The 18014-nt window shown below is 50.9% G+C and overlaps 6 protein-coding genes across 6 annotated transcripts; 3 read left to right on the top strand and 3 right to left on the bottom strand.

Annotated features, from left to right (window-relative positions):
- Nucleotides 1-1976: 1976 nt before the first annotated feature.
- N7506_010148 (trehalose-6-phosphate synthase) lies at nucleotides 1977-4892 on the top strand (the record flags this gene model as incomplete). Its single annotated transcript, XM_056959441.1, has 3 exons — nucleotides 1977-1999; nucleotides 2046-3378; nucleotides 3435-4892. 3 exons carry the CDS (start codon nucleotides 1977-1979, stop codon nucleotides 4890-4892), a joined length of 2814 nt encoding a protein of 937 aa, XP_056808831.1.
- A 546-nt stretch (nucleotides 4893-5438) lies between these two features.
- N7506_010147 (uncharacterized protein) lies at nucleotides 5439-7874 on the bottom strand (the record flags this gene model as incomplete). Its single annotated transcript, XM_056959440.1, has 6 exons — nucleotides 5439-6036; nucleotides 6096-7188; nucleotides 7249-7485; nucleotides 7534-7636; nucleotides 7693-7708; nucleotides 7771-7874. 6 exons carry the CDS (start codon nucleotides 7872-7874, stop codon nucleotides 5439-5441), a joined length of 2151 nt encoding a protein of 716 aa, XP_056808830.1.
- Nucleotides 7875-8364: 490 nt separating this feature from the next.
- N7506_010146 (uncharacterized protein) lies at nucleotides 8365-9341 on the bottom strand (the record flags this gene model as incomplete). The annotated part of the gene is made up of 2 exons (XM_056959439.1): nucleotides 8365-8814; nucleotides 8871-9341. The coding sequence occupies 2 exons, from the start codon at nucleotides 9339-9341 to the stop codon at nucleotides 8365-8367; spliced, it is 921 nt and encodes a 306-aa protein (XP_056808829.1).
- Nucleotides 9342-9506: 165 nt separating this feature from the next.
- N7506_010145 (uncharacterized protein) lies at nucleotides 9507-12207 on the top strand (the record flags this gene model as incomplete). The annotated part of the gene is made up of 5 exons (XM_056959438.1): nucleotides 9507-9516; nucleotides 9569-9608; nucleotides 9666-9961; nucleotides 10021-11933; nucleotides 11983-12207. The coding sequence occupies 5 exons, from the start codon at nucleotides 9507-9509 to the stop codon at nucleotides 12205-12207; spliced, it is 2484 nt and encodes an 827-aa protein (XP_056808828.1).
- Nucleotides 12208-12685: 478 nt separating this feature from the next.
- N7506_010144 (alkene reductase) lies at nucleotides 12686-13795 on the top strand (the record flags this gene model as incomplete). Its single annotated transcript, XM_056959437.1, has 1 exon — nucleotides 12686-13795. The coding sequence occupies one exon, from the start codon at nucleotides 12686-12688 to the stop codon at nucleotides 13793-13795; it is 1110 nt and encodes a 369-aa protein (XP_056808827.1).
- A 264-nt stretch (nucleotides 13796-14059) lies between these two features.
- Nucleotides 14060-15843, bottom strand: N7506_010143 (putative MFS transporter; the record flags this gene model as incomplete). Its single annotated transcript, XM_056959436.1, has 6 exons — nucleotides 14060-14071; nucleotides 14109-15073; nucleotides 15121-15158; nucleotides 15211-15319; nucleotides 15373-15534; nucleotides 15606-15843. 6 exons carry the CDS (start codon nucleotides 15841-15843, stop codon nucleotides 14060-14062), a joined length of 1524 nt encoding a protein of 507 aa, XP_056808826.1.
- Nucleotides 15844-18014: the final 2171 nt, after the last annotated feature.

Raw genomic sequence — 18014 nt, 5'->3', positions numbered from 1 at the left:
GATGCCAATAGAGTGCAGAAAGCAAAAAAACAACAATTCGGGCGTATTGTGCCGAGCGACTCCATCCCCGGACGCCAAGCGCCAAGACCCGCGTCATCTCCTGGAGCTCATTGCTTGAACGAAAAATGAACTAAGACACTGCTTATCTCATAAGACTTTTGACGTATCCGATGAGCTTGGCTTTACACTTTTTCTTCATGCCAAGTTGATACGAGGATCCCTCGCTCGCCAATGCAACGGTCCGCGCACCGCCTTTCCACGCGTCGACGGTCAATACCTGCGCGTCTCTCCACACCTCCCGAAGATCTGTCAATCCGTGTGACAATGCGAGGGTGGCAACCTCATTCAAAAGACGTGCGCGTGCCGTCCCGAGCCAAGAAAGGACACGCACTCAACGGGGACAGTGTGTCGTGCTGCAACTTCAGTGCTTGTCCTTGCGTTGACGTGGATCGACCTTGATCTCCATGCGTTCTTCCAGTTTCCCGTCAACCAAACAATTTCATTCGGGCTCCAGCAGAGGTATGAGATAATAGTGCTGGCTAGCGCGGACCGGGTCGTCACGCACTGATCCACTCTAGCTCTTGTGCTGTCGCAAGCTTTTGACGTTTAGAAATTTTCACTCGCCTCTTGCTATTTAGCCTGTCTATGTGATGCGACGGCTTGGGTCGTGCCTTTTCCCATTCGGGTACAGCTTCTCGGAGCAATATGCTCGGTTATGGTCGTTGGTCCGAGTGTACGCGGCTCTTGCGATAAATCGTTGAACTAACTGACTAGCGTCATTTTCGTTTTCATTTCTCTCTCGCCTACCACTCACTTTCGTAATACTCCTGGGCCATTGTCCTATCATGGCTAGCGCCTCGCTCACGCCTAACGCCTTTCATCGTTTGCGTCATTGGCTCATTGTGTTATCATCTAACGTGCAGATTTTAGGGGGAGGGGGAACAAACACTTCGTCGCTCCACTTGAAGACGTGGACATGCGCTTGTCGAATTGAACGTGGTGGCTCTCGAGGTAGTCCCAGTGGCTATCTGAGTCCTGCTTTCTTATTTTTTCAGCCCAAAAAATTCTAAACAACTACAATGCGACTTCTCGTTGGACGATGACTGCCTGAGTGCTCGGCGATTGCGCGTTCACATCTGCAGGCCATATTTTTCGCAAGCTTTCTAGTATTCTCAATGTCTTTTCAAGGTCTTTCCTTGATTTTCTACTTGTGAGGTTGTGAAGAGCAACTTCGTAGGTCGGTTTACACATTTATTCTCCGGTCGTGTCTAGGTGCATACCTAGGTACATGCTTTCTAAACCTTGGAACTTTCCCCTATGGCCGTCCCTCGGGGCTGCCCAAATGCATATATGGATGTAAATTAAATCCCTAGGTAGATAAGGACCTCAGGATGCGATGCTATATATCCGACACCTTGCGGCTCAATATCTCAAGTAAGCACTAACCACAGGGCGAAACCTTGGAATGCCTAGGATTCTTGATTGCTTGCGAGATGCAACACCCGTGGACCTGGGCAAAGTTTTAATTTACTCAGATATATTTCAAGTCCTGGAGGTCGCTTGGAACTTTGGACCTTCAAAGGGAGCTGGCGCGTGTCCAGGTGCATGTGTTGACTCCTTCACCGATGAAACTACGATATCACCTGGCACTCGCATTCGGGTATTCCAAGAATCCAACGATGAAGATGGAACACCTTGCAAGGCCCGCAAATCATCAAGGCCTGCCCAAGTGGAGGAAACTTGGTTCCAAGGTTAGTCTATGGGTGAAGTGGAATATGGCAGCGACGATGGGCCAACCTTCTCTACTTCCATCCCCATGTCCACTCCACGGGTATCACCATTCCATTCACTTCCACCTTGGCACTACAATGCCCATTCATTCTTAACTATTCCAAGGTGGCAGATTAAGAGCCTTGGAACCAGGAGCCACATTTATCCCACAGGATATCGATTTCGTCGACGTACAAACCGACTCAATGACGTTCTACACTGCATCCTTGTGAGTACCCTACATATACGAGACAGCCGAGTCTAACAAAGCCAAGATTCCTCCCCTACACTATTGATTTCGGGCTCGACAACTATGCCGAGGATAGAGTGGCTTCACCTCCAGCCAACTATGCGGTCGATGGCTCTGGATATATGGCTGATCAAGGCCAAGAGGTTCCAGATGAGCAGAATATCCAGCCCCTAGTGCAGCTCCCACGGACTCCTGGAGCCACCATAGACAACGAGAAGGTATTTGCTGGGTATACTTCGCGAAAAGGACCGGAGATGGGATTTGGACTTAGCCCCAATGAGCCTCGCGATGTTACCTGGGGTCACAGCCGAATGCTCAAGCAGCCCATATCTCAAGCCACTGAAATCCCGACACCTTCCATGCTGAGAACATCTGGTCCACGAAAGGCCTCAGGAGCGAACCTATCCCTCGATGGGCCACAGGACTCTGAGGACCTAGGAGAGTCGGATCTCCCACGGAATTTTATTTCCGAGGACCTTTGGTTAGTCAAGAATGCCGAGAAAGGCCTTGGAGGTGTGTCTAATGCCATGAATGCCGCGGAAAGAAACGGTATCTTGTGCAATCACATGTGGATAGGAACACTTGGTATGCCCACTGATTCATTGACCGAAGACACAAAAAGCGATATCGCAAACTTTATGCAGAAAGCACAAAGATGCTTGACTGTCTTTGCTGGAGACACCGAGTTCGAGGGTCATTACAATCATTTCTGCCATGCGGTACTTTGGCCAGTTCTCCATTATCAGAGGCAGGAGAGTCCGCGGCACTCCCACTACGATCGTTTCGCTTGGGACAAATATGTCAAGCTCAACGAAAAGTTTGCAGATGTGATAGTCGATCATTTGAAGGACGGTGATAGAATATGGATTCATGACTATCACCTTATGCTTCTTCCTGGGCTATTGAGAAAAAGACGACCCGAGCTCTATATCGAGATTGGATTCTTCTTGCACACCCCGTTTCCCTCTTCGGAAGTTTTTCGTTGCTTATCGGTCCGCGATCAGCTTCTCGATGGAATGCTGGGCGCCGACCTGATTGGGTTCCAGACGGAGGAATATCGCAATCATTTTCTGCAGTCTTGTAGCCGACTCCGAAGACTGGATATCTCCGCCGGTGAAGTCATCTTTAACGGTCGGGCTGTCAGTGTTGTGAACATACCCATGGGGATTGATCCGTCGTCCCTAAATCTCTTGTGCAAGAGCACAGAAGTCGAAGGCTGGATCCGCAGTATTTCACACGGGTACCGAAATAAGAGGTTGGTTGCTGCTCGAGACCGATTGGATGTGTCTGGAGGAATCAAGCAAAGGCTCCTGGCATTTGAGCTGATGCTAAAATCTTACCCTGAGCTGAGAAACGACGTGAGGCATTATCCACATTGGTTGTGATGTTATTGCACATACTGACACACAAATAGGTAGTTCTGATCCAAGTGATATCTTCTGCAGGTGAAGTTCCAGAGCTTGAAGCAGAGGTCTCCAAAATCACGATGAGAATCAACAAGAAATACTCGTCTACGGTTCACCAGCCGGTGGTGTTGCTTCAGGAAGACATCGGTACTCCTCAACTCATTGCTTTGCTGATGCTTGCCGAGGTCTTCATGGCAACTGGTCTGCGCGAGGGAATCAATTTGACCAGTCACGAATATATCCTTTGTCAAGGTGAGAAACACGGGATTCGCATGCACGGATCTCTCATCATAAGCGAATTTGTGGGAAGTGCCTCGGTCTTTCATGACTGCAATGGCCCAAGATCAGAAGCCAGTAAGCTGCTTGTCAACCCATGGAACTACAAACAGTGTGCTGCCGCAATTCGCTTCGCGCTATCAAGATCTGCAGCTGGTCGATTGATTGAATGGAAAAGACTGCGTCGCCGGATGGCCGATTATACTGCCATCAACTGGTATGAAAATCTGCAGATGGCACTTGATGATATTCGCACAGTACAGTACGTTCGCGAAGCCCAATTGACTCCGCTCTCACGAGATTCGCTTGCTATCTTATATTGCAAAACCGGATCCCGTCTGTTCTTCTTCGAAGATCTGGTCATTTCCGGCCAAGATCCCACCACGGAGAGCTCTCCTTTCTATGAGGGATTCTTTCGGATTCTCGCTCCTTTCTTTAAACGGATGAGTAACAGGCTATACATCGTCAGCAGGAAAACCTCAGATCAGCTTAATGGATCCTTTCCTAATCTGCCTTCCACTGTTGGCGTAGTTCTCGAGAACGAGGGATTGATACGACATCCAAACGCTCAAACCTGGGTTCAATACTCGATCACGAATGCAGAATGGCTTCCCAGCATTCGGAAACTGATGGATTCCTTCCAAGAGCGAACAGAAGGCAGCCGAATCGAGGCTTCTCCTTGGTCATTGGTTTTCCACTTCGATGGTGCGTTGGACCGCGAAGTTGCCGCTCGCCAGGCGTCTGAGTTAGCAGATCAGATCAATGGAGCCCGCGGTGAATTCATATTCCAAGTACTTCGCAAGGAGACATCAGTCTCTGTTGAGCTGCCTCTATCATCCCAAGGCCGAGGTGCAGCAGCCCGCTATATCGTTGACGATATCGACGACATCGAGTACCCTGAGTACGTTTTGGTAGTTGGTGACTCTGAAGATAACGCGGCGCTGTTTCGTTGGGCAAACGAGATGGCTGAGACTCCACCTCCGCCTCGTTTGCAGTTCACAGGAGCTGGAAATCGATTTTACGTCTTCACCTTGGCGACCGGTGAGCATCACAAGGAGGCCAAATTTACTTTGCCGGATGGGTGCACATTCTGGGAGCTTATGAGATGGCTAATGTTGTGGGACGGACAGGAGCTAGACCCAGATCCTTTCGGTTTCGAGGGCTTATCATTATCACCTCATGATTATTAGCATGCCAGTCTTTACCTAGAAATTTGTTGAGGTCAATACGAAGTTCACGTTGCTTCGAGCACTCGAGCTTTCTAAGTTAGAATGTACTCTGAAGATCTTCAAAGCTCTAGAAGAAAGTGGAGGTGAGGATCCGCTCTGTTTTCTCAAACCGTATATCGATTTTACAGTGCACGACCAGAATAGGCCTGGAAGAGCATCTAAAATGGTGACTTATTGAAAGTGGCAAAAGTACATAAATCATGGGATCGCAGAAGCCGGTGGCAAATGGGAATCCATCTAGGACAGCAGCCATAACCCGGTAGAAATAGTGAAGAAAAACCACTAAGAGACAAAAGCATGTTCAAGGGTCGAGAGTCACATGCCCAGGTCAGAAACAAGTGCAATGAAGATGCAGACAGAAAGCAGCAAGATGCTCGAGCCGCAATTCATGAATGAAGAATGATTAGGAAAAACAAGCATGAATCATAAAGAGTCAGGGGGGAATATTGGTTGGTCATTGGTTCCATCAAAACTCGAAAGGATTCGAGAAGCGGGATCATGGATATTTCAAGACTTCGAGTCCCCAGATGATGGATTAGTCCCCGAGGAGATGAGAGTGGGTGCAACACGGCGTTTCTTGGACTGCTGGGTAACGCCAGGATCAGCATCCTTGTTGCCTTCGCTCTCTGACTCGCTGCGCTTCCCCAATACACTGCTGGACGATGCAGAGGCCTGTGGTGTGCTGGAAACGGGTGTTTGTGGTGGGGTTGTGAGAGGGAGGGGAAGTGTTGCCGGCTGTGCTGAGTGTGCCACTGTTACCGATGGCACGCTTCCGAGTGTAGGCGTAGGGTTGTTGACAACACCGGCTGGGTTTTGTTGGACAGAAGATTGAGTTGCCACCGAGCAGGCGGAGGTGGAGCGCGCGGGACTCGCTGGTGGCACAGGGCCTGTGGTAGCCGTAGACGCGACATTCGTCTTGACCGGGGATGGAACATGCGTCGAAGTCGGCAGCGTAGTAGTTGCGGCGGGTGTGCTTGGATTCGCAGTGCTTTGGCCCACAGAGGTAGGGCCAGCATGTGGCTGTCCCAATTCCCCGGGAGCGAATGAAAGAGAGGAACAAAAGCCATCAGAGGAACTCATCAGTAGTGTCAGACCGTCAGTGGACCTGTGTTTGGTTAGTACACAGTTTTATACAATATTGAACAGTTTTTTGATAATACTCACCAGGTCAGGTCTGTGAATGTCGCAAAATGTAGGTTGCTCACAACACATAGCGGAGTTTGTTGTTGGGTGTCATAAACCAAGACAGCATCTTGTGTGGCAACTGCATACACGATTCGATATGGTAGTGCGAACACAGGTGCCGATTGTTGACTCGCCTCATTGTTGCCGCTATCAGCGGTCTGAGGCGATGCCTGCGCCTTGGAGGCTTCGTTCGATGTCGAGGACGGCGGATCCATTTGGGGCTGACTAGTGAGTGAGGGAGTTGCCGACACAACAGGGTCGGGAAGAGACGGGAACATCTCTTCGCCTGAAGAGGTATCAAGTGTGACATTCTTCGCTGGTTGGTCATGTTGTTTTAACTTGTAGTATATTGGGGAGCATTTGACGGCCACGGATGGCTTTTTATGTCCTGGGAGGTGAGAAATTGGGGGCTTGTTGAAGCCTGCTCGTGTGTAGACGTAGACTGTGTTGATGACCTCGTCTGTGGTTTTGGCAGAATCCACAGCTGAGACGTGAGTAGTCTTGAATTGACCGGCTGGAGTGAACAGCAGGCTTCCATCAGGAGCGAACGTGAGTCTCCGGAAGAAAGACGTGAATGTTTCATTGGCATAGATGTTGGCATTTTTGACTCCTAGGCCACCAATAAGACTCGGAGATGACACTTCCAATGGTTTGACGGCGGGCAACGGTAGCGAGGGAGCAGGAGATGCAGAGCGCCGAATTGAGGGTGATGATCCAAAAGAAGAGCGGCGACTGTGAGAAACCGGGGGAGGGTCCATAGGCAAGTTGGAAGCCATCGGTGTGCCCGGGGTCGAGGGGGCAGGTGAGGCAATCGCGAGGGCGTTCCCAGTGCTCTGCTGAGGACGACTAGTCACATCCGGAGGGGCAGGACTACTCGAGACGCGTTTTGCCGGCAGGTCCATCTTCAACACCTTTCCATGTGGTGTCAATGTGAAATGGCCATCTTTGTTCTTCAGGGTGTAGATATGAACGGATCGATCAGATGACTGAGTAGCGACAAACTCATTCAGCGGATCCCATGCTACACCTTGAACGTAATGTGAATGCTCTGCGATTTGTCGTACCATTTGTCCTGCGAGGTTCAAGTGTCAGTGATTGGTCTTGGAGATTCATCAAGACATCGGCGACCAACCAGTTTGAGCATTGTAGATCCGTGCGATGTTGTCCATGCTGCCAGTGATTATGAAAACACCATCGGGTGACCAGGCCAGGTCGTAGATCTCAGCGCCGGAGGAGCGACACATGTGCTTCACTCGCCATGTCTCTTTGTCGTCCGAGCGATCTTCCCCAAGTCCAGCTTGTGTTTGCAGCTCCGAGGGTACCCAGAGTAAGACATTCCCATCGTCTCCGGCAGACGCCAACATCTCACCTGCATCCGTCAGACTTGTGCGTTGTGTTCTCGTGCAGAGGAACATACCTTTCGGGCTGAACCGCACCACATTAACGGCTTGTGTATGTTTAATGAGTGTGCTCAGATAGGTCACCTTCCGTTCTTCGCCAGTAGAGTCAACTTTCCAAAGCTGCAAGAGATTGTCAGATCAAGGTTTCCGAGGGAGGGCGAGGACGGATTTCATACTCGGACGTTGTTGTCACTGCAGAGAGAAAACGTTAGTTAGTAGCTATCCAGCGCTCTGAGGGACCAAACACGACGTACTTTCCAGCAGTGGCTAGCCTGCCCTTGCCATTGGGGTCAAAATGAACCGAATAGATAGGGGCATTATCATTGTGCCATGAGATGAGCAAAGGAGTGGCCCTCATGGCGAGCGCAGCTCAACAAGCTGTTGAGTACCCGATTGCAAGTTGAAGGCCAAGTTGTAAGGTTCTCCGACCCTGATGATCGCTTGAATATGGACGGCGGATGTTGTAAGCCGAAGCTTTGAGCAAGCGGGGGCAACTTCCAAGAAGGGAGGAAGGTAGTATGAGCAGGGGGATAAGAGTCGTGATTCTCCGATGATGCTTCGAGTTGGGGACGCGACCGGCACGATTAGATAGGCCAGGGATTACATACCACTAGGTAACATCAGGTAGTCTTTCAGTTGCTCTCGTATTTCTCCATTCTTTGGTCAAATAAAACTGCACATATTTGCAATGCACAATGTCCGCTTATTGCTTGCATGAATTGCCCGCATACCCTTCCTCGAGGTCTCTACGGAGTAGGGCTACATGGCCACCTGGGCAATCTTGCATCTATATTGTGATCCTCAACGCCTTGGAATTATACATAATATTACACGGATTTCCAAGATCACTAAGACAGCCATTTGCCCAGAGTCTCTCCAAACCAGCTGACGGCCTTCTCTTGCCGCTTCTGTCGAGCATCGTCTTGGGACTTCATGAACGGCGTAGCCTCATCCACAAACATCTTTTGTTGCTCTAGCTGTGCATTGTGTGCTCTGATTTCCAACTCACGTTCGTGTGGAGTAAGCTTGGGAAGGGGCTTCGATGGCTTGAAGCCTGCGGGAATTGCCTCCCCTCCCGGGATCTCGACCCCTTGGCTTTCATGTGCAGGCGAGTGCTTCTCGGGATGGAACAACGATGTGAGAGGCGGCGGCTCTACACCGGCAGTCTTTGCTTCTTCGATGCGCTTTTCATAGTCGAGCATCTGGTGGTAAAGCTTGTCGGCATGCAACTGAATGCGCTCTTCTTTTTCAGCGTCGTAGTCAAACCCAGCTGCGTACCCGAGGGCCTGAAGGAATTTCTATCCAGTTACGTTAGTGGTAAGAACGGGCAAGTCTTTGGCGTGCGGCGACTCACGGTCTGGGTCATAAAACATCGGGAGAAGGTACTGTTCTCGGCTGAGCACAAGGTCAATCGAGCCTCTATTTGCTTGCGCCAATTGCCGGTCTGGAAGCAGTAGGTCAAGGCTTCATGTTCCAGAGCACAGTTCTCCATTGCTGCCCGCTGCACTGTATCTCCATGCTCTTTGTGCTTTTCAATCACTCGTGACGCCCCGCGGATTCCGACCTGTTCTCCATCGTCCACCGCGGGTGGCTTGTAGGTTTTCCATAGATCCGCGTATCGCCCATCCTGGTAGAGCGAAGCCGCAGGGACTTTGGGTTTTGAGGGATCAGAAGGCTCGGGGGTTTGCGCGGGTGTCGACGGTGGTGGCTTCACATTAGGACCAGGAACATATTTGTCGGGTTTTTCCTGCTCGAGATAGTCACGAAGGCCCGGTTCGAGCTTCTGAACAGGATCGTTCTTGCTGTCACCCCAGAACCAACCCATTTTGAAGACTGGTGATTGAAAGAGGCGTATTGACGTGATGGAGTACAAACGGCGCGGAGAAATCGGGTTCAAAAATGGATCGGCCCCGATCGTCTTGGCTCCGTCCGCCGTTGGCTTTGCTCCTCAACCAACAACACGCGTCTTTTTCGACGCCGTTCCTCGACAATGGAAGGCAGTATGTGAATTGTGCTTTTTATACGCATGGATTGGATGCTAACGAAAGGTAGCGCGAGAGGAGCGGCAGCAAATGCGACAGCGCGGAGCTGGGTACGCGCCTTGCCTATACCCCGCGAAATCATAACAAGAGATACTGACTCGATGCAGTACGCGCAAAGCCAAAGAAGTAGATTTTGGATTCGCATTCGGCAGCCCCCTAGCCCAACCGCCAGCACCTGCGCCGCTTGCTATTGTCCCTGAGAACAAACCGACACAAACACAGACCGCGCCGGTGACAATACCAAACCCTTCAGTGTCATCGCAACCGTTTTCGCCAGCTCCTGCAGTACAGCGCACACCAGCAAGCGCGCGTAACAAGTTCCCAGAACGGCCCTCGACCTATGACATACCATTGGATGACGATAGAGGCGAGCATGTCAGAAGCAACAAGAGGAGAAAGCTCAGTACGTTTGGATCCTGGTTGATGCTGTTCGCCAAACGCGTATGCTAATATCTTTGAAAGGTTCTCGGCCAGATAACGAGGATATCACTGTTGAGTCAAGTGGTGTGCAAGTAGAAAGCAAAGAGCCGCCGACCGACCTCATCTCGGGCACTTCTGATACAGATGTTCGAAACAAACAAAGGAAGCACGGGGATGCACATCTACAAGATCTCTCGCCGTCTACTACCGAGACTTCTATCCAAGACCACCATCAGGGCGATGGGGAGCCAGAGGCCAATGGCGTTGAATTAGCAACAGAACCGGCAATCTCGCCAGTCAACGAGCAATTGGTCCAGGGTGAACCCTTGGGTGATGATCTTGCCCAGACTGCAGCGAACGAGAAAGATCAAGCACCATCTACTGTGCTTAAATCTCCCCTGCCCCGAGATTCACCACAACCTATGCAAGATGAGAGTACATCAGTATCCAGCGCGAAACGAAAATCTTTACAGTCACCTCCTGAACATGAACAACAGACTCGACGAAAGAGGACTGAGTCTCTGACTATTGAGCAAAGACATGGAACAGCTGCTGCAGATCCGCAACGCAAAAGCCCAGCCGAGACCGTCGAGCATTCTCATGCGCCGACTGTTGCTTCGCCTGTTAGAGAAAAGAGCTCTGAGCAAAGAGATCAGGGCACAGAAGAACAGAACAAGTCTTCCGAAGGGCCTTCTAGGAAAGCAAACAAGCTTCGGGGCCGCGCCGCACGCAAAGCTTCTGCGGCTCAATCCCCAGAACTGCCGGTGGACAACACAGCAGCAGAGCCTGAAGTCGAACCACATACACAGCCTGCGATAGCTCAGGCCGAGACAGTCTCGAAGGCCAAGCGGCCTCGCGGTAGACCTTCGCTCGGTAAAAGTATCGCCGATGCTACTGAGACCGAGCAGGTGCCCTCTGAACCTGAGCCAGATGTAACCGCGGTGCCATTGAAGGCGCGTCGGGGCCGCCCCGCATCAGACAAGCCCGATACTCGACCCGAGCCTGCGCTGGAACCAGAAGTGGAAGATACAGTACCAAAACCACAACGTGGCAGACCGAGCAAGAAACAAAAACGCGCTGTGGAACACGAAGTGCCCCAAGAGGAAGATCCAGAGCCCCAAGCGGAAGATCCAGCTGCAGTCTCAAAGCCTCGGCGCGGAAGACCCGGGAAGACGGCCAAACAGGCAGCGATTCTTGCGCCTGAACCCGAGGCCGAGGCGACGCGAGACCAACCGGAACCCGAGACAGAGTCTGTAGCGCCCAATGTTCAGCGTGGTAGATCTAAGAAGACCAAACGCCGAACAGAACCTGAACCAATACCCGCCGCGCCTGAACCAGAGACCGTGCCCGAGGCTGAAGCTGAAGCTGAGCAGCCCGAGCACGAGCCCGAGACTGAAGTTGACCCAGAAGGTGAATCGGCACGAGAGAAGCCTCGTCGCAAGACGCGGGAACCTCGCGGGGAAACCGTCCCAGTCACCGTTTATCGTCTTGCTAATGTCAATTCTATGGGTGATACAGAGGCCGCGGCCGAAGGGGCTGGTGGTGATCAGGATTCCGCTGATGAACTCATGTCCGGTCAACGTACCAAGATTCCAAATCGGGGTGGAGTCAACCCCGCCGATGTTTTGAGTCAGATCTGTCGCGAAACCCTCGACAAGACACTAAACACACTGAAAGACGGGATTGAAAACGAGGCAAATGCTACGCGGCGTGCAGAATGGTCACGCAAGAAGAAGGCTGTTGAGATATTTGCCTCTGAGCTTGACAGCCGCCTCATGGACCTAAGTGGAATTCTAGACAGCAACTTTGTGCTGGGCGTGCAAGTGAAGAAGACCAAGCGCGAGATGATGGACCTTCGAGGTCAATTATATCGGCTTCGTCGAGAACGAGAGCATGTGGCTTTGCAGATGGATGAAGTGCGCAGCAAACACATCGAAGAGGAGAAATCGAAGACCGTGAGTTTATACATTGCAGATTCCAACAACACACTAACCATATTGCTAGTCACGAACCGCTATCAGCAACTCTCTTCACAGTCTAGAGCTGGCCCTCGAGCGTAACCAGCAACGGCCAGCTCCAGCAGATTCTTCTCCCGCAGACCTCGAGTTCATGCTCCGTACTGTCGCCAGTATAAGTGCCCGAGCCCCTGGAGGCCAAGGCGGGCTTCTTCATCAAATTCGGAATTTCAATGCGCAGCTTGAAGCCACCATGGGTCGCCTGGAGCGATAAGGTGGAATTGACTTTTATTTTTTTGGCGTTCGTCCACCGTTTATGATACCAGACAGCACTTGCAATGATTCCTGTGAGCCAACAGATGGCATTTCGCGATATTCTTGCCCACCAACTACAATCTACAATGATCCACAATTATCCAGAGTCTTGATTCCGGTTCTATGCGATTTGTAACTGCCGAATCGCGCAAGGTGTGACCCACCAGACGGACATTATTAATTGACCCGAAGAGCCTTCACCGCAAATCAGAGGCGCCAATTGCCTGGGCCTCGGCGACTTTAAAAGCCCTGGAACAACAAAGATGCAAATGTAAACTTGGATCAGGTCCACTTCTGCTTGGAAATCTTGGAGATAACCCACAATCGTGGTCATATTAAGCAATTGCATATAAGATGGGTTGATCCCTCTTCGCCCAAGCGCAATTGTGCTCCATACTCATACACATCTATACCCTCATACCATAATACTCAACACAATGACCAAGCTTTTCACTCCCCTCCGTGTCGGCCGTGTGGACCTTTCTAACCGCATCGCCATGGCCCCCATGACCCGCTTCCGCGCCGACGACAACCACGTTCCTCTCCCCTTCGTGAAGGAGTACTACGCCCAGCGCGCCTCAGTCCCCGGCACCCTCTTGATCACCGAAGCAACCTTCATTTCCGCCCGTGCTGGTGGCTACCCCAATGTGCCCGGCATCTACAACGACGCCCAGATCGCCGCCTGGAAGGAAGTCACTGATGCCGTCCACGCCAAGGGCAGCCACATCTACGTGCAGCTGTGGGCACTCGGCCGCGTCGCCAACCCAGACGTCCTGAAGGCCGAGGGCGGCCATGAAGTCATCTCCAGCAGTGCCACACCCGCAGCCGAAGATGCGCCCACACCGCGCGCTCTCTCCGAGTCTGAGATCCACGAGTGGATTGCCGACTACGCCCAGGCTGCGCGCAACGCTATCGCCGCTGGCTTTGACGGTGTCGAGATCCACGCTGCGAATGGATACTTGATCGATCAGTTCAACCAGGATACTTGCAACGTGCGCACGGACTCATGGGGCGGTAGCGTCGAGCGCCGCGGCAAGTTCGCTGTCGAAGTTACCCGCGCGGTTGTCGATGCCGTCGGTGCTGACCGCACTGGTATTCGCTTCAGTCCTTGGAGTACCTTCCAGGGTATGCGGATGAGCGACCCCAAGCCGCAATTCGAGTACCTGGCTTCCCAGATGGCGGCTTTCAAGCTGGCGTATGCGCATGTTGTCGAGTCTCGCATCGCGGGTAACGCCGACGTGGAGTCTACTGATCAGCTAGACTTCTTCATGCAGGCTTACGGCAAGGCTTCGCCTGTTATCGTTGCTGGTGGATACAAGGCTGATTCTGCCCGCCAAGCTGCTGACGTGAAGTACGCGGACTATGATGCTATCATTGGTATTGGACGTCCGTTCATCACGAACCCTGACTTGCCCTTCCGTACTAAGGAGGGCATTCCTTGGGTTCCTTACAACCGGGATACTTTCTATGTCCCCAAGGACCCTAAGGGATACACCGACTATGACTTCAGTGCTGAGTTTAAGAAGTCTATTGAGGCTGCCGCTTAAGATGGAAGTCTTGTGATGTTTTGATGAAATGATTGCATAGCGATACTGAGACAGCAAATAAATAGAAATAAATTATGAGCATACTAATGATTCGACACTAGTACCCCACATCCATGGATAGCTGTTGGGCGTTGAAAGGTTAATCCACTCGGGACAAATAGATAATTGAGAGTGAATAGGTCCCTAATATGGGTGATTCCAGGCACCGCAATTTCCTCTCGGGAAACCTTGAAACGACTTCGAGAGCTCATTTCGAGAGCAAATTCAAAGTTTGTACTGCAGCAAGTCAGCGATGGCCTCAACATCAACATACACAACTCACCCTGAACTCGCGATTCTCTCGATCTGTCATATCCAAGAACTCAGAGTTCTCTTGATGCACCGCTCCTTCCTGACTCCGATCTCTCCGTCTGTTCTCCAAGACGTAGTAAGTTCGCAACGCAAACGTAAACACAATTGCCACGGAGATGGTCACCACAATCGCTATCTTAGCAGGTATGTAATTCGGTTCGTCCTCAGTGCGGAAAGTAAGCGGGCCAAGGATATTGCCCAGGCAAAAGGACATGAGTAGAATAGCATTCATAGAGACCTTCTTCGTATGACCGGCGACATTGGCCCCAGCAAGTGAGTACATCATCGGCAGCGCAGAGCCGGTGACTTGTGTCAAATAGTTTCCTGCCAGCTGAGCGCCTTTTTTGTCTGCAGGTGAGAAAGCAAGTAAACACCCGCCTAACAGCCCGCATGCCAACGATGCAGCCACACAGAGACAGCGCTGGTTATATCGACCGGCGAAGTAAGACGCGGTCAGGATACTGACTATGCTCACTGCCCCGTTGGGGATATTCAGTAGTTCGGTCTCCTTGGTGGTGAACCCGAAGTTTTGGATGATGAGCGAGGTGAAGCTGCTCATGGCGGCGTTGGGTACGTCCATGGCTGTGACAACGATAGCAATGAGATATGTCTGTGGATCGCGGAAGATCTCATTTAGCTGACTGCGCTTGAAATGCTTGTTTTCAATACCCGTTTGATTCTCGCGCAGGCGTTCGATGGCGAGGATTTTCTCTTCGTGGGTAAGGCGCGAGGTCATGGGGTTGTTTGGCAGGAAGAAGAATATGCTTATACCGACAGCGATTGTGATCAGACCGAAGACAAGGAACATTATCTGCCATGGTTTGAACTGATTAGAGGTATAGAAGAGGAGACCGTATGCTACTAGAGCGCCCATAATTGAGGCTGTTCCTGTGCCTAGGTACCATATCCCCATCCTCTGTGGTTGCTCTGTGGTTGATTAGTATGCTGAGATAGGGTTATTGTGGTCAACTTACCATCTCTCTTGTACCACATCGATGTTATAAGGATCAGTCTGACACAATGTCAGAGGGAATGTGAGTGGAGGGGGTTTCCAACACACTCACGCCGGCGCAATCGCGCTTTCGAAGCACCCAAGCAATACACGAAGAACCATCAGGCCTGGGAAGTTCTTTGCAGTGCAGTTCAAGGTCGTCATCAGACCCCATAGCGTGACTTATCGGTCAGGATTCTGAATATTCTCAAACTTCACAGCCACAATTACATACCATTGAATCCCAGATATTTGGCGGTAGGTAAGCGTTGCATGAGAAACCCAGTGGGAAGTTCGAAAAAAAGATAAGTCACATAGAACGCAAGAGTGAGATTCGAGAATTGATTCGTGCGCATGTTTGTATCACTGAGCAAACCCATGACAGAAGCATAGTTGACTGTACATCCATGGAGACGATGATCAGCCCAATATGACGAGAGCAAGTTGTTCAAAGCTAGGACAACCTACTGAGCACCTTGTCCAGGTATTGCAGGTTATACGCAGCCCACATCAACGGCATAATCATCCAGTCAATCTTTCGTACAAGTGCTTTCTCGTCCACCTCGGTGATGACTGCGACATCTTCCGTCCGCAGGAACTCGAGAGCAGCATCTACCTTTCCGGTCGCGATCAAGCCATCTTTGGTCTCGATATCAATATGCTGATCAGTGGACTGGGCATTAGTCTCCGATACGTCTTTTCCCATTTTTCCATAGGATGTTTGTGTAGTTAGCTTGTTGGCCATTCAGGAATCGAACCCCAACTTGGAACATGAAAATGATGATTTATGACGGCGATACTTTGGTAGAGAGTTCAGACCGTTGCGAGAAATAAAATCATTGTTTGAGATATTCATATTGCATATGGTATTTGTACCTATGACTCTTGTCAACACATTGCTTGAGCGCAACATCTCCGCTTCAACCCCTCTCTCGCCTCTGTTGAGAAGGAGATAGAGCCATGCTACCAGTCCTAAAAAGGAAGCTGTCAATCCAACAAACAGGAAGTTCTGATAGCAAGCTGCGCAGTAGCATCCCGAAGAAGCTTGTCCTTCCAGGATACCAGTGAAAGCGTGCACAGCACAGATAAGATGTGCGGGCTGTGCCGCTTGACTCGAGGGCATCGAGAGCAACAAGTCCAGAGCTGAGCACTTATCAGCTTCATGACTGGTGGTTGAGATGTTTATCCGTATCCTAGTCGCAGTCATAGTGTGCACGGCTGGCGAACCAATGTGACAGTCACATCTTGATGCGCGTAACTTGTAGTTGGCGAGCAATACCTTTCACAGCTCACTCTGACAGGCTGCTTCGTTGGTGCTCTTTGACGTTTCTAGACTTGGATAGGAAGGTGATCGCTGTTCAGAGATAAGTGTTCCATTATGACTTGACGATATGTGCTTGACCCCGCACGCGAGGGCGGGAAAAACGGCTTGAACTGGGAATGACCAGGTCTGTGATAGGAAGAAAGAGAATATAACTACAGCGTAACCATGTGTATGGGCACTGTTTTTGGCAAGCATTAGCCTGTCCAGTCTGGTTGGGGAGAATTATGTTGGGGTCGGTAGACGTTGTCAAATTCTCATCTTTCCCTGTGTCAGTGGTTAATAGAATTGGGGTGTGTTTTCACCAAGTCAAAGAGTCTGACATAAAGAAATGTACAGAAATGGGAGTTGTGTCCACAGGCTGAGTGCTGGATCAGGGCAATGTGCGAAGTGCGAAGAGGCAACCTTTGGAAAAGGAAGGAGGTTGACCGCCACTCCAACTAGCAGTCTTTCTCGCCCTTTCAACCTCTTTTTGGGCAGCGATGTCTCCATCTGATTCGCAAGAGTTATTCGCTCAGCTGCAATCCCAAAAGTTCACATCAGCTCAAACCAACATGCCATTCTTTGAGATATTGAGACTCGGCACCTTGGCCATCTAGACCCGGAAGTGAGCAAATCCGAGTCACGCTCTGATTTGATGGATGCACTTCCCTATTTTTGGTCTTGGGGTACTTTAGCCTGCATCGAGCTTACTCGTACTCCGTACTAACCAAGAGGTTGGGATTCCCCGCATCCGAGGACATCCGGACTTCTGGACTTTGCCAAAACGTGGCTTTGCGAATATCTGGCTCGGCGATGCTGAGACTGCATATCCGAATTCGTATTCTTCAAAGCCGAATAGAACGAAGTTCCGCTCCGCCGAGCCGAAGAAAATTTTATGAGGTCACCCGAGGGCTCAAGACCTTGGTACCAGAAAGGCACAGCAGAACGTGATTCGCTGAGCCGATGTCTCGGACACAACTCGGCATAAGCACCCCGGATGCAGCAGGGTCTTTGACGTCTTGGAATCCATGGTCCACTCTGGTTCGTCCGGGTTGTGCGGGGATTTTCTTTTGGCTTTGGGGGATCAGATGAGCCAGTGTGGGGAATCCTCTTCGCTCAACGATTTACCGATCGACTGATTCCTCGCAAACTCGCATGACGATGCATGACGCTATTTGAACAATGTTTGCGATCATCCAGGGCTGAGCTCTCTCCACATTGTCGGAAAAGGTTGCTGGGCATTGCCCAGCAGTTTTCGGCAAAAAGGTCCTTGGCATCAATCTGATCATTGGTCGGCGGCTCCAGGAACAATAATTGAGCTGTGTGGTGGAGATATCCAATAAATGCTGGAAACTTTGGATTCTCACTATTGCTCGTGGCGGTCAGGTTAGGTCAGGTCGAGTTCAGAGACATGTGTGCTCTATATGAGCTCATGGCTCCGGTTATGGAGCCTCTTGCGAAGTAAAATGGCGGCTTTGATAATGTAGAGTTCGCGCTTGTTTGGAGAGATCAAGCGGTCTGGATGATTTGCAAGGGAACAATTTTGGTCTCTTTCGATATCCCAACACAAACGC

Source organism: Penicillium brevicompactum (genome assembly GCF_028827555.1).
Source record: "Penicillium brevicompactum strain IBT 35665 chromosome Unknown utg000006l_segment0_segment0, whole genome shotgun sequence".
NCBI lineage: Eukaryota > Fungi > Ascomycota > Eurotiomycetes > Eurotiales > Aspergillaceae > Penicillium > Penicillium brevicompactum.
This window is presented reverse-complemented; position numbering and strand designations above follow the sequence as displayed.